The sequence below is a fragment of the Brassica rapa genome, chromosome A05 (assembly GCF_000309985.2).
Source record: "Brassica rapa cultivar Chiifu-401-42 chromosome A05, CAAS_Brap_v3.01, whole genome shotgun sequence".
Taxonomy (NCBI): domain Eukaryota; kingdom Viridiplantae; phylum Streptophyta; class Magnoliopsida; order Brassicales; family Brassicaceae; genus Brassica; species Brassica rapa.
The window spans coordinates 5,254,827-5,268,292 of record NC_024799.2 but is presented as its reverse complement, the minus strand read 5'-3'; the positions used below and the strand labels follow the sequence as shown (position 1 = coordinate 5,268,292).

General features: G+C 35.3%; 2 protein-coding genes across 2 annotated transcripts; both read right to left on the bottom strand.

Moving 5' to 3' along the window:
- Positions 1-36: 36 nt before the first annotated feature.
- Positions 37-2,929, bottom strand: LOC103867372 (protein phosphatase 2C 29). The gene is made up of 4 exons (XM_009145432.3): positions 942-2,929; positions 757-870; positions 414-669; positions 37-335 (listed from the first exon to the last, which is right to left on the bottom strand). The coding sequence occupies exons 1-4, from the start codon at positions 2,679-2,681 to the stop codon at positions 208-210; spliced, it is 2,238 nt and encodes a 745-aa protein (XP_009143680.1). The 5' UTR covers positions 2,682-2,929; the 3' UTR covers positions 37-207.
- An 8,601-nt stretch (positions 2,930-11,530) lies between these two features.
- Positions 11,531-13,297, bottom strand: LOC103867371. The gene is made up of 7 exons (XM_009145431.3): positions 13,096-13,297; positions 12,875-13,007; positions 12,719-12,798; positions 12,557-12,635; positions 12,384-12,493; positions 12,153-12,217; positions 11,531-11,872 (listed from the first exon to the last, which is right to left on the bottom strand). Exons 1-7 carry the CDS (start codon positions 13,189-13,191, stop codon positions 11,779-11,781), a joined length of 657 nt encoding a protein of 218 aa, XP_009143679.1. The 5' UTR covers positions 13,192-13,297; the 3' UTR covers positions 11,531-11,778.
- Between the last annotated feature and the right edge of the window lie 169 nt (positions 13,298-13,466).

The following is a 13,466-nucleotide window of genomic DNA, read 5'->3' as shown; positions in this document are numbered from 1 at the left end:
TCATTTTCTTATAGAGGCTTCTACTTGCACAAAACATTATAAACCCCATTGATTCCATTAAATAGTACTGATACCAATCATTCTTTACCAATAATATTAATACAAAAAAACATTCCTACATAAACATAAGAAGGAAACAAAAAGAAAAGAGAACTTGGCGAAAACTATAGTAAGTTTTTGCCACCCTTTTGATGCATTTTGAGTTTCTCATAGGTACTTTCCTGATGATTTCCAGATCCTACTTCCTCCAAGTGCTATCACTAATACAGTGCAGTCATCATGATACTTTCTTCGATCTCCTTGCGGAATATCCAATAGCTCATGAAACCCCATTCCTGTTTTTTTTAACAAAGCATTAATCACCAAACTCCGCAAACCAGTTACTATAAAAGGTACAAAATGTTTTGTTTTACCAGCTTTCTTGGCTGCACGGACTAGAAGCTCCTGTATAACATGCTGAGCAGGATCTCCATCTGGAAACTTCTCCATGGCAAGAGAAACAACTTCCTCGTTGCTCAGGTATTGGTACAACCCATCAGACGACAGAACCATGAACTGATCATTCTCCGTTAGCCTGTAGTGACGAAGAGACGGTGTGCATGATATGTATGGATCCGTCCCAATGTACTCATTTCTAAACATTTCCAGTAACGCATCGTTCAGTTTAGGCTGCAACAAAATCCAACTTTCCTTTGTGAGAATTACGGTAATGATAATAGTTTTTTTTTGTGATTAAGAGTTGATATTTAGCCTAACCTGCTTCAAGAACCCTGCTCCAAACGCTCTCGTCACCTTAAGCCGTCCTTTAACTCTGTCGTTTACTATGCAATGCATGTCATCAGGGTGCTCGTTTTTTATTCTTGTTACTTCCTGAGATATGACAAGAATATTGTAAGTGTATGATCCTAGACAACAAAAGCTTAAGAAGGTTTCAGAATTACATCTTCGATGCTCGTGCTGTGATCTGTAGTCAGCTGCAACGCAACCAGTTTCATGTCCTGCGCACATGTTTCGTTGTCATCCACAACCGAAGGCTCTTTGATGTCACTGTCTCTATCCAAATCACTACATCTTTCTGTCTCCACACCCCCACCCGTTTCTTTAACCTCATGCTGCGCAACGAGAGCTCTACTATCCCCTATGTTCATTATATACACATCATCATCTCTCATCAACGCAACCAGCAAGCACGAACCCATCAACGCAAGCTCAGGATTCGTGTCGAGAACCTTATCAGTCATCTCCAAGAACGCTTGCTCCGTAGCTTCAAGACCATTCGACATCGCTTTGAGAACCAACTCGTGATCAACCGTACCGACCTTACGTCTCTTCTTCCTTTTCTCAACCGTTTCTTCTACTCTAACGCTATCTACCACCTCAGCTTCGCTTGAAACTCCTTGCTTAGACAAACCACGCCTCAACTTCGACAAGAACAGCCACCTCTTGCTTCCAACAGAGACAGCATTGCCTCCGGTAATAACATCGTCTACCGAGAACGCAAACCTATCGGAGCCTGAAAGATCTAAACCGTCTTCCGCTTGAGCCTCCGCGAGAAGCTCCCATAAACGTTTCCTCTCCTTCACTTCCACCACCTCTGATGGACTCTTGCTCGAACTTGCTAACTCTGTAGTACTACTGTCTAACCTATTATCACCTTTTTCGTCTTCCTCTACTTCCTCCAGTTCCCAGAACAAGCCTTGTAACTCACTATGAACCGCACGGTAAAGATTCGCCATGAGAAACTCCGGCGCGTCGGGGCCGTTAAACCCGTCGTAGATTCCGGCGAAGAGCCACCCTTGCTTCTCGAAAACAGCTAACTGCACTCTGTCCTCTCCCGCCTTCCCCAACGCCCACTGTAACTCGTTCTCACCGGCGGAAGCTGCCTCCGCCGCCGCTTCGCCGCCGTCGGGACTCACGGTGTTCTCCTTTTTAGCACCGACGACGAAGTTCGACACGGGGAGAACCCACGGCCGCTGCTTCCTCTCCCCGAAAATCGGATGCCACGAGAGACTCTTCTTCTTCCTCCTCTTCCGCCTCTTCTTCGAGTAAACGCCGCCGAGCGGCGCCGAGAAGTGCACGCCGGCGGAGTTAGATCTCGAAATCTCTCCGGCGGGGTCCAGCGGTCCGGAAGTCGCGCCTCTCTCGATCGGACCGGACATGAACAAACCGTTACGCTCGACGGGACCGGAGCGGTCCGGTCCCAACGGCACGGGCTGAAGCGGGAGAGCGCTAAACGACGACGTTCCTTCGAAGCCGTTAGCGTTCACGACAGAGCTCCTTAGGCTGCCGCCGAAAGTGCTCACAGTGGCATCGTCGTAAATATCGTCGAGCTGGAGGACAGTTTTGGAATTTGACGTGTTGGCGCTAACCGAAGCTCCGGAGATAGATCTGAACCCGGTGTGGAGCTGGTCCGATGACGCGGAGCCTCGGATCCGACCGGGAGATAACCGGAACGAACCGGTGGGAGAGGTGAACCGATCCGAAGGGAAGGGAGATAGGAAGCGGTTAGAGGAAGGGACGTAGCAGTAAGAGTGGCCTAGAGTCTCATCCAACGGCTCAGAGAGAGTGTTGAGACGATCGGAATGAGTTTGATTTTGAGCTGATGGTGGGGAGTGTTGGCGCCGGCGGCTGCGGTGACCTTGGTTGAAGCAAGGTAAGACGGAGGAGAATCCACCTCCCATCACATTTGATGGCCGAGAAAATAAGATTTTCCGATAGCAAAAATTTAATAATTTTCTCGGCGATTTTGAAATTGTGAGCTGAGAAGAAAAATATTAAGACAGAGAGAGAGAGAGAGAGACTTTTGTCGTGTTTCTTTGGGATTTAAATATGTTTTCTTTTTAAGTCTTTAGTGGTTTTGAATTAAGGGAAACATTGACTCTTTTTTCGCTTTTTCTTGGCTCGATTACGTAAGTACCATCAACATTCTCTTTCATTTACAAGTTCACCCTTGAAATGTTCTAAAACCCTCTTTTATAAGATTTTGACCAGAATAATTAATTTAAAGTAGAAAAATTCAGTTTGTTCGAATGTATAATTGCAAATTAGTGATATTCGGACATGAGAAATACCAAAAAGGAATAACATTAGCGCAGTTGTAGTTGACTAGTTGTTGACTTTCTTCCTTTTATCAGGAGTATAAATGGTAATTCCAGAGTGGAAATTATTTTGACTTTGTTTTCACTTATCAACTTGCTATAGTTAGGATAACTCGATGTGGTCACGATAGTAAGATTTTTTTAGCTCACCAGACGTCGCGTTAATGAAGTTCTAAACTTGGAATTATTACTTGGAGCTACATATATGTGTAGCAAACAGTTTTGAACTAAACATAATCTGAGGAAAGTATTAACTTCCTCTGGAAAAATAAAAGAAAAAGGAAAAAGGTCAAAATAGTAAACCTAGGCTCGGGACCTCTGGTTTAAAGGATTCTTATATTAGGAAAGCCTTTTGTCATTTGCTTTGTTCGCGCTCATCGGTCTCCGGGACAATGAGAATTCGCATTTATACCCTTTGGTTTTCTCTTTTAAGTCCACAAAATAGATTATAAGATAAGTTTTTAACAGAAAAAGAAAAATTATAAGATAAGTTACCAGTTAAAATATAATTGGCCAAATTAATACTGGTGTGGGGTTTTACTAAAATATACACAAATTGATACAATGGACTGAAAATATTTCAAGTAGAAATCTGATAAATAATTTGGGATTATAACTAAAGAAGAAAACATTGCCTCTTTAGATACTTAATTACCCAACTTCAGAGAAATTAAGAATAATTAATCAACTTAATCATCATATAAGCAACATGAAAATATAACATCGTTGAAAATTACAAAGTTTAAAGTATAACATTCTTTAGTACATGTTGACAAAAAAATAACATTCTTTAGTACATAAACAAAGCGCTTGTTTCAACCATATATTTATCTGTTCATGAGAACTTTACTATTCATTCACATTACAACAATATATTCCCTTCCATTCAAACTTTTTTATTCGATATATTCCTTTCATTTTTCATACTTTTCGTGCTTATTTTCACATTTTTCATACTTTTTCTTTCACATTCAGTTCGTTGGATTCAAACTGTTCACACAAATTCTGTCTTCTAAGAAAAACTTAAACAATTCAACTAACATCTTACCAGTTCAGCCAATTTTTTTTGCCATTTACTACTTTCTCAATAAGTAACGCATATGAGTATATTTGCTTTTTGTGTCAATTGTCAGACACAATTCAGTATTGCGTCCGTTACCAAATTACCATACGTTGGAAAATTATGTGACTAGTGTTGCAATTAGAATCAACAAATAAACAACACGAACTTAACCGTTACAAATGCAGTATAAGTGGGTTAAGTGACAGTTAAAGTCAGTGTCAGTTTGATTTCTGTGAGATAATAGTTATACTCTAGAGCTACTGACATCTGTTTTCTACTAAAAACTATTGTTTGAAAAAATATATAGTTATTTTACACATTTTCAAAATTAATATTAATATCACTTCTCTAAATATATTGTATATCATTAAATGGTAAATCATTATACATCTCGTTTTCACGTTTTAAACATACACTACATGCTGCTAATATTTAGGCCCTACTAATAATAACTACGTTTGCAAATAATAAAAATGTGTTATTTTAACAGCTTTCCCATAAATTAAGACCGATCCATATCAAAGTACAAGTTTAACTGAATGGAGCTGTATTTCACAGGTTTCACTATTCTTGGCTAAATTTCAAAGAATCCTTCATTGTTGTTTTCACTAATAAGTATAAAATGGAATTTGATAAAGTTAAATTATTCTGGTTTTGTCATCGGTGACTATGTCATTTGATTAGGAAAAACTATTCTTCTTTTGTCATCGATGATAGCGTTATATCTTGGTATTAGAGGCCTTCCGGCGCTGCGCGCCGGGTTCGTATATCTTGATGTGTGAAAGTGTTGGATATGTTGTGTGCCACAAATGATGATATGGTTGTATGCTTAATAGTGAAGTTGCTGTCCCATTTTATTTGTTTTTGGTTTATAATAAACTTTAATGTAGGGATGAATACAATAGAGTGTATTTATTTTTTAAAAGCCATTTTTGCCTAAATAAAGTTTGAAGAAACCAAACTGAAAGAAAAATGAACAACAAAACAATTTATCTATGATGTACGTATTGTACAAATTTCTCCACTCTTAAAAAGTAGTAGCAATCCTTGTATTGATGATTATTGTTTTGAAGGTCAGAGCTTCTAGGGGGTTTGAGTCTGGCCATATTGTGTAGGTACGTGTCCTCTGGATCAATACGATAAACACTAAGCGTTTATTTTTATTTTTCTCCAGCTACGTTCAGAAGTCGAAAGTGTGTGTTCCCAGTCAAATGTATCAAGCACCCTTTTCCCCTCTTTGATTTTCCCTGTGCACAACATCAATATAGCACAAAGGTACGTGCCTTTGTCATATTTTCCTTTGGCCGAGCGGCATAGGTGTCTGAGGCCTTTGACTCGCCGTTTACGGAAGAAAAACTGATTGATCCCCTCAATATAGTGTGCCTCCGGATTGTTGTGTTCTAAGCACGACCTCATTAAGTACGTGTGTTGTTCCACCATCCGGAGTGGTTCAGATGCAAAATACTTTAGGCTTAGGTTGCAGAAATAGGATGCAGGTTCTGCGTCCGAACTGTCTCCATCTGATGTATCGTCGCTTTGTTTGATCTCCGGCTCGGATTCCAAAGTAATGGAAACGTCCTTAGAACCTTGTTGAGATGAAGAATGACGGAGATCTGGAGAGTTGAGACCTATCATCATCTCAAAGAACTCGGTCATCAAAAAGAAGTGGTAACATTCTGAGCATGCTGTGTTGATCTCTGGAGGATGGCACTGATGATCTGGCTTCATCTTGGTAAAGGATGTTACGTAGATATCCTTCACGTTGCGGTCCAGGCGGTCCAGAGAGAGCGGGAATTCTTTGATGCAGTTTTCCACTGCTTTAATACCCTTCTCATCGGTCAATTTGTTGATGATTCTTACTCCTTTCTCAGTTTGGCCGATGGCCATGAGGAGAACTCCATAAACGTACCTTCCTTGGAGGTGACCAGCCTTTGATGCTATGCGGAGGTGATGCATACCCAAGAATTGATTTCGAGAGTCAGAAGTACTGGAGCACACATGTAAGGAAGGTACATTAAATGCCACACATGATAACAAAACAAAGTAGTCAACCTGAAGCATACATGTCACAAAGTTAGCATCAACGTTATTGGCGCTGAAGCAGCTGTCCATCAACGATCTGTATCTCTTTGCTAGGGCTGGTTTCTTGACCAATGGCGAGAGGTTGAGAACCTTAGCAATAAAGCGATTGTCAAAACGAAAGTAGAGGCTTTTGGACGCGACGATCGCATTGAAGTAGTCCAATGCAGAGCTAGCCCCCACCTTAGAAACAATGACCATGCGCAGGTCTTCTGGCATGGTGTCAAGAGTCTGCTTCTTTGCTCTTTTCTGATCCATGGGACTGGTGTGAGATTTGTGAGTTGTGTTTGTATGGGAAGATGTTTCGGTAAGGTGCTTGGTTCACACGTCTATTTATGAAGGAACTAAGAGCAGCGGTGACTGTTTAGTTTTTACTGTGTTAGTGGAAGGTAACGCATGTTGCTGTAATTATTCGACATTAATGTCTATTATGTTGATTGGTAAAGCTTTTGTGTGAACGTTTTATGTAATCTGAAGGGGCTGATTACAACAGGCTATTTTTCCAATTCTGTGAACACTCCTAACTCTAGTTTATGAGCTTAGTTTTTTTTTAAAGTATATTCCAAGCCAGTTTGAGTACTTAATTAATGTAATTAACAATTTATAAGTCTACATGAGATATAGTTTTTCACCGTAAACTAAATGTTATATCGTGTTTAAAAAAAAAATTGCATATTGAAGGCTGCTTGAATTATAAAGGAAATGGCTAAGCAGAGAATATATTGACTTCTCATTAAGAGAAATGAAAGTTTGTATAACGTTTTTATAGTCCATCAATTTTTATTATGTTGTATGAAAAAGAAAAAAACGATCAACTCTTATATTTCATCTTATTTTATTGTTTTTCTTTAAAGTCTTTTTTTAATTATTTGTTGGTATGCTTTCATTGAGTGGGAAGATTCTGTAGTTTCTGTGACTTAGAATAAAGAAAAGTAAGAGACGATTTTTAATTTTGTCATCTTCTGCATAAATATGTTTTCCAATATAATTTGTTGTTGGGTCGAGTGTTATGGATAACCCCCTTAATCCACTATATATTATGTTTCTCAATAATATGATCCACCGAAAAAGAGAACATATATATAAACCGAAACCGTATTTATAATAAACATCCTTAAATATTTGGGCCAGTATCTCAACCAATTTAAGCCCAGCTCAGTCGTCCGGCAAGAAACAAAACCAGAAAGAAAGAAAAACAGAACGATCCAGGTGCCGCCACGTGTCGCAAAAAGCCCCCTTCTACATGGTGACGTGGCTCTTTAAGGAGAGAGACAAGCCAACTTTATTGTATAAGATGTGGACTTAGAATCCTAAGCTTTGTCATTTAATTTAATAATACGCAAATACAACAAAACAAAAAATTCATTATTCCTATATTTATTTGACATTTTTCTATTGATCTCACGACAAAATTAACATAAAACGGTTTTATGCTACATTTTTTTGTTTTCTTGAAATCTTATATATTAAAACAGAAGTCACAACCTTAATTCATGTGTGATTTTTTAAAAAAATGGACCTAATGGACATATTCATAGAAATTCATACTATATTTTAATTCAGACTAATAATAAATATAATTTTTAAAATATTTTGATCATAGTATCTTTTGATATCTTTTCATTTTAAATATAAATATATTTAATTTAAAATTCTAACAAATCTGTTTAAAAAGATTTTTAAAAGATCTTCATTTTCGAAATTATATTTAAATATTTTCACTAATTTCAAAATTAGTTTAAAATATTATTATACATTAATATATTCAGTTATATAAAATGAAAAATAAAAAATCTATAATATTTTAGTTATTATATAATCATAATCAATCATATTAAATTAAAATTATTATATTGAGCTAAATATAATAAAATTGTATTAAATTTATATATTTATATATTTTATTTTTGTAATTATAAAATATTATGTTCAAAAATAAAATCTAATATGTTGGTAAGATGGGTTAACATTATCAAACTATATAATACATGTATAAAAATTAACATGTATTTCTTTAAAGTTAATAATATAAAATCTTTGTAACTACTTTAATCATAATATATTTTCATTTTAAATATAATATATATTTATATATTATATTTTAAAAATTCTAATAAATCTGTGTAATATTTAAACAATAACTTAATGTATTTTAAGTTATCGTTTAGAAATGAAAATAAATAAATTATAACCTATTTTGTCTATTTTTATAGTCATGATCATGTTAAAATATAATTATTATACTAAAATAAGTATGATAAAATTATATTCAATTGATAAATTTGTAAATTTTATTTTCATAAATATAAAATATTTATATAAAATATAATATGATGATAGAACGACTTAAAATTAACAAACTATATAATACATGTCTAAAAATTAACATATCTTACACTTTTATATATATAATAATAAATTATCTAAAATGAATAAGCATAAAAATATTGGTAAAAAGAAATCCAGTTTTGAAATACGGGTCAGAATTTAGCATAAATTAAATACAAAATATTTTTTAAATATATTTTCTCATGAATATATTAATTTGCTTAATAACTAAATGCAAATACAATAAGATAAATATATAATAAGAAGTGGCAAATACATAAGGTTTAAACAACTAATTAATTATAACATGTAAATTATAAAATTATTGTATTTGAAATAGTTATATAAATATTTAAGTATATGATTAACATTAAAAATATATACCACTTATGTTCTAAAACAATAATTTATGTATAGAAAAGTGAAAACAAACACCCGTGCGGTTGCACGGGTCAAAATCTAGTTTGTTAATTACAACACAAACTAAAATAAGTAGGTGGTAATTAATATACATCAATGTTTAAAATAATAAGTAGGTGGTATTCTCTGTAATTTCGCATAACAATTAGTTTGTTGCATGCGAAATATAACGAAGCAAGCTTGAAAGCTTGGTGTTATTTTGAAGAAATCATGCATGCAAGTTAAGTTAATCCAATAACAGACCACTTCAGAGAAATTTGACAATTCGTTATGGCATGATCAGATTATTAGAATCGCTCGCAGATATCACATCTAGCATGCCCAAAATACATACCTTGTTTATCTTAATACCTCCGATTCAGTTTCTAGTGTCAATAAATTTAAGGAAACGCTTTGACATTTTGTGGCTTGTTTTATTTTGCTCCTAGACTCTACGGTTGTTGGCTTGGGTGATCTCGATTGTATTTGCTCTGGTTTTGAGATTAGCTATCTTGAATCTTGATACAATCAGTTTGTCTTGGTTTGTTGACGTCTACGTTCAAAGGATTTGTGGTAGTTTGTGTCGTGCCTTTTTCGTGGTGTGCGTTAGGTTTCGGGTGTATATAAAAAAACGGAAGGAGTGTGATTTTTTTTTTCAATCCCTCTGTTAAATGCAGTTTGAGATTTATAACCTTTACTATTGGATTCTATTGCTGTGAAGGTATTTTGTTAATTAATGCAAAATTTTGATAAAAAACAATCACTAATCACATTAATAGCACTGATTAATACTCCCTCCGTTCCTAAATGATCCATGTTTTAGAAAAATATTTTGTTTCTAAAAGATCTATATTTTACATTTTCAATGTATGTAATAATGGCAAATTGTAAATTTCAAAAACATTAATTGTGTTTACTGAATTTTGATTGGTTAAAAATCATAGGAAATAGCTAAACACAGAAAATCATACATTTATTATCAAAATTTTAAGTGTTTTCTTAATAAGTGTGAAAATTCTAAAACATAGATTATTTAGGAACAGAGGGAGTAGTTATGAGCATTTATGGATTGATTGAAATCCATATTTGCATTTATTTAAAAAGTTACTACTAACATTTACGGTTTATGTCGTATTGAATTTGAAGTAAAAAAACAAATTAAATGAAAATGCACTTATAACAATTAATCATAAATCATGTATGAGGTGGTGTAAATAAAACATGTAAATCAAATTCATAATCAAATTCATATATGCATGGCAATATATCTTCTCATTTAAATAATCATGACATGTATCACACTGCACGGAAAAGTGCATGTTTTCATACTAAAAATCAGTTTTCGTATATTCACGTCAGGTTATGATTATGGTCAGTCTCTATAGTTTTTTTAATTAGATGAAAACTAGTCGTAATAATGGCTGACTTAATTACAATTAGGCAGCGTAGGGCCCACGGAGAGGAAGATAAAAGAACAATAGTCAACTAGGTGTTGACAAGTGGAACCCACCTCGTAGACTCCTTCGCCGAAACGACGTCATACTTGTCGGATTCCCTTCCCCGCTACGACTTCTTGTCTTATCCCCTTTCATTTAAAATAATTTTGGCCTATTACTTTAAACACTTCTTTTTTGTTCATCAAGATTTTCAGACTTTTGTTGATAAAAAAAAGGTTACAGATATTCAAATTTATTTGATTAAGAGTTCATTAATGCTTCTACACCATCAGATCTGAATTTCGAATACAGGTCTGAGTTTCGAATACCAGTAAAGGTGAATTATGCAGATTTATGGAAAAAAACATATAGGAGATCTTCGGCATGGCGTAAAAAGTACCGTCAGACATGAATCTCATAAGATGGCTCATGATGATGCAGTTAGACGTGAATCCTCATAAGGCAGGTAGAATTATCGGCTATAAAATCGTCTTGTAATATTTCTCATAATTTGTAATATTCAAAATTATCCATCATTTAGAGCATTATTGAAGTTTAAAACAACTTATCATCTTTCACGAGTTAATATTAATAAAAATATAACTTATACTAAATGTAGAAAAAATATTTTGTAGATAACCGAGAAGTTTGACCTTTTCCCTAAAACGTGCCGTCAAGGATTGGCAAAGTCACTCCAACTACCACTCACAGTTCACATGTCACAGCTAAGAAAGCCTTTTATAAAATACAAAAGTTTTTATTATCCATGAAAACGCAATTTCAAAGATAATTTTACCACGAAAATACCATGTGTTTAGGTTTAATTTTTCTTCAACAAATCTGTAAAAGCAAAAGTGATTTTGAATTTAAAACAGAAATGCGTCTACTTTAGATGTATGTACTTCAAAGCATGACTTTTTGTGTAATATTAATAATGTAATCCTAATTCAATACTTCATAGACTTTTGAGATAATTTGTGTTTCTTTAATTTGCAAGGCATGGAAAAAAAGGAAATAAATTGGCAAAGGTGAAAAGCGTCAAGCCAACTGAATCACTAGATAGACAGATTTGGTTACTGGATTTATTCACACCTAAGAATCATCAAGTTTGATGGGACCTAAGTTGACCTAGAGCTTATTTTCCCACACATAATAATCATAATATGACAGAAAGTATGATATCATACATATTTTTAAAAATATATAATGTTGCAATATCAAAATTAGATCTCATGTACAAGTACTGTCATGCTTTGTGTTGTCTCAATCTGATGGGACAAAAACATCTGATCTTTTTCTTTTGGTTGCATACTGGCTATTAAGTTCTGTTCCACCGTTGATGTTAATCTTAGTCATGCCAATGTGCAATCTTGCATCATATATGGCCTGCTCGTATGTCACGGTCTATACGCTCTGCATTATATGTACCTGGAAGCTCTCTAAAGTCCTCGTTGAATATGGAATATGCACTGCCAAAGAAAGACACCCAACTTATTCAGTTCCTTGTAATCCAAAGAGAAGATATTTACACAACTCGAAAGTCAATATACGAGGATTCCACTTTCCAGCTAATTAGACTACTTGAAGAATCATATGCTTCCAGAATCCTAAGCTTTTGTTATTCCCTATGTCTAATAAGTTACCAAGGATATTTACGAAGTCAAAGTGTGCATATTTCCTTAAATCAAGTGTGCGTTGTTATCTCAAGAAGATCAACGGAGGCTGAAGTTTCTTTAGATATGTATATACCTGACATCACCGGGTTGTCGTTTACCAAGGTTGAGTAAGATGATTGAGAAGCCAGTCCCTAGTAACTGAAACCCATGATAACGAAGAAACCACACAAACAAAATAGAACATGTGAGCCAAGTGATCACAGTATATAATATCTATGTACACAAGAAGATGCATATCCAATGGCATTGCAAAAACAAGAGTCCTTATTCAAGAATCCAGACACTGAAGATGAAGAGGACTTACAAAGATAGGGCCTAGTTCCCAACGATGGGCAATAGGAGCCAAGATAAACCACAAGGTGATAATAGCCCACATCTTTAGACTTAAAGAGAAGAGTCCCATCAGAATGATATCTAGAACATCACAAACAAGTGAATTAGTGTTTCAAACATTCTTGGAAAGATTAAAGAACTAACCGGGAAGCTTCAGCTTGTTGCGAAGAAAGTAGTAAAGCTTCCTCTTCCCCCTGCTTGCTGATGGTGGGAGCTTAAACTTCTGCATTGCCAAAAACAGATTACAAAAAAGAACAGAAACTAATAAAAAAAAGAAACATTCTTTCAAGAGTTAAAACACCAGACCAATTCCTCGTCATCATCATCATCATCATATGTCTCAACTCCAACTGGTCTTTTTGGAATGACAGCAACGGTCAACGAATCTACACAACAAAACCCAAATGCATAATCAAAAGACCCATTCAAAAGAGACACACGAAAGTCTCAACCTTTATGTACCTTCGTCCTTGAGCGTGACGTATACATCCTCTCCATCTTCCTCGTCTTGCAATGCCTTCCCACGGAGAATCATCCTCAAATTCGCCACTGGAAACCGACCCTTTTCCGCAATCGCGTTCCTCAAATCACGAACCTAAGAATCAGCCAATGATCAATCAATCAATCCACTTCGTTACACACAGTATAGCGAGATACAGAGGAAGAATGAGAAAGTTCCATACTTTGATACGAGACGCCACTCGAATTCGAGAGGGACGAGATGGGCCGATGGTTTTGTGGGTGATCTCCACGGTGGTGCCATCGTCGCTGCTGCTCATTTTTTCGAGAAATTGATGGTTAGGGTTTCCAATTGGGGATTGATTGGAGTTATTTCTCCGACGGTAGAATCCGATTTGAGTTTATTTATTTATTTTCTATTTGCATATCTGCCTGGTATTTTTAATTAATTATACTTTAACCCCGAAGTGTTTCAGAGAGTTCACGTTGGGAGTTGTAACCTTAAAACTCAAACACCAAACCCATTATAAAATGTTTCATTTGATGGGTTTGGTATTCTGTATCACTGTCACCACAGACACTTATTTGGTCTGTC

What these genes read in the sequence shown, in the direction of transcription:
- LOC103867372 (XM_009145432.3), bottom strand. Translation starts at nt 2,681, where the DNA reads ATGGGAGGTGGATTCTCCTCCGTCTTACCTTGCTTCAACCAAGGTCAC. An exon ending in ACAGCACGAGCATCGAAGAT is followed by an intron (nt 871 to 941) that starts GTAATTCTGAAA and finishes GTCATATCTCAG; the next exon opens with GAAGTAACAAGAATAAAAAA. An exon ending in CCGTGCAGCCAAGAAAGCTG is followed by an intron (nt 336 to 413) that starts GTAAAACAAAAC and finishes TAAAAAAAACAG; the next exon opens with GAATGGGGTTTCATGAGCTA.
- LOC103867371 (XM_009145431.3), bottom strand. Translation starts at nt 13,191, where the DNA reads ATGAGCAGCAGCGACGATGGCACCACCGTGGAGATCACCCACAAAACC. An exon ending in ATGATGATGACGAGGAATTG is followed by an intron (nt 12,636 to 12,718) that starts GTCTGGTGTTTT and finishes TTGGCAATGCAG; the next exon opens with AAGTTTAAGCTCCCACCATC. An exon ending in GGGAACTAGGCCCTATCTTT is followed by an intron (nt 12,218 to 12,383) that starts GTAAGTCCTCTT and finishes CATGGGTTTCAG; the next exon opens with TTACTAGGGACTGGCTTCTC.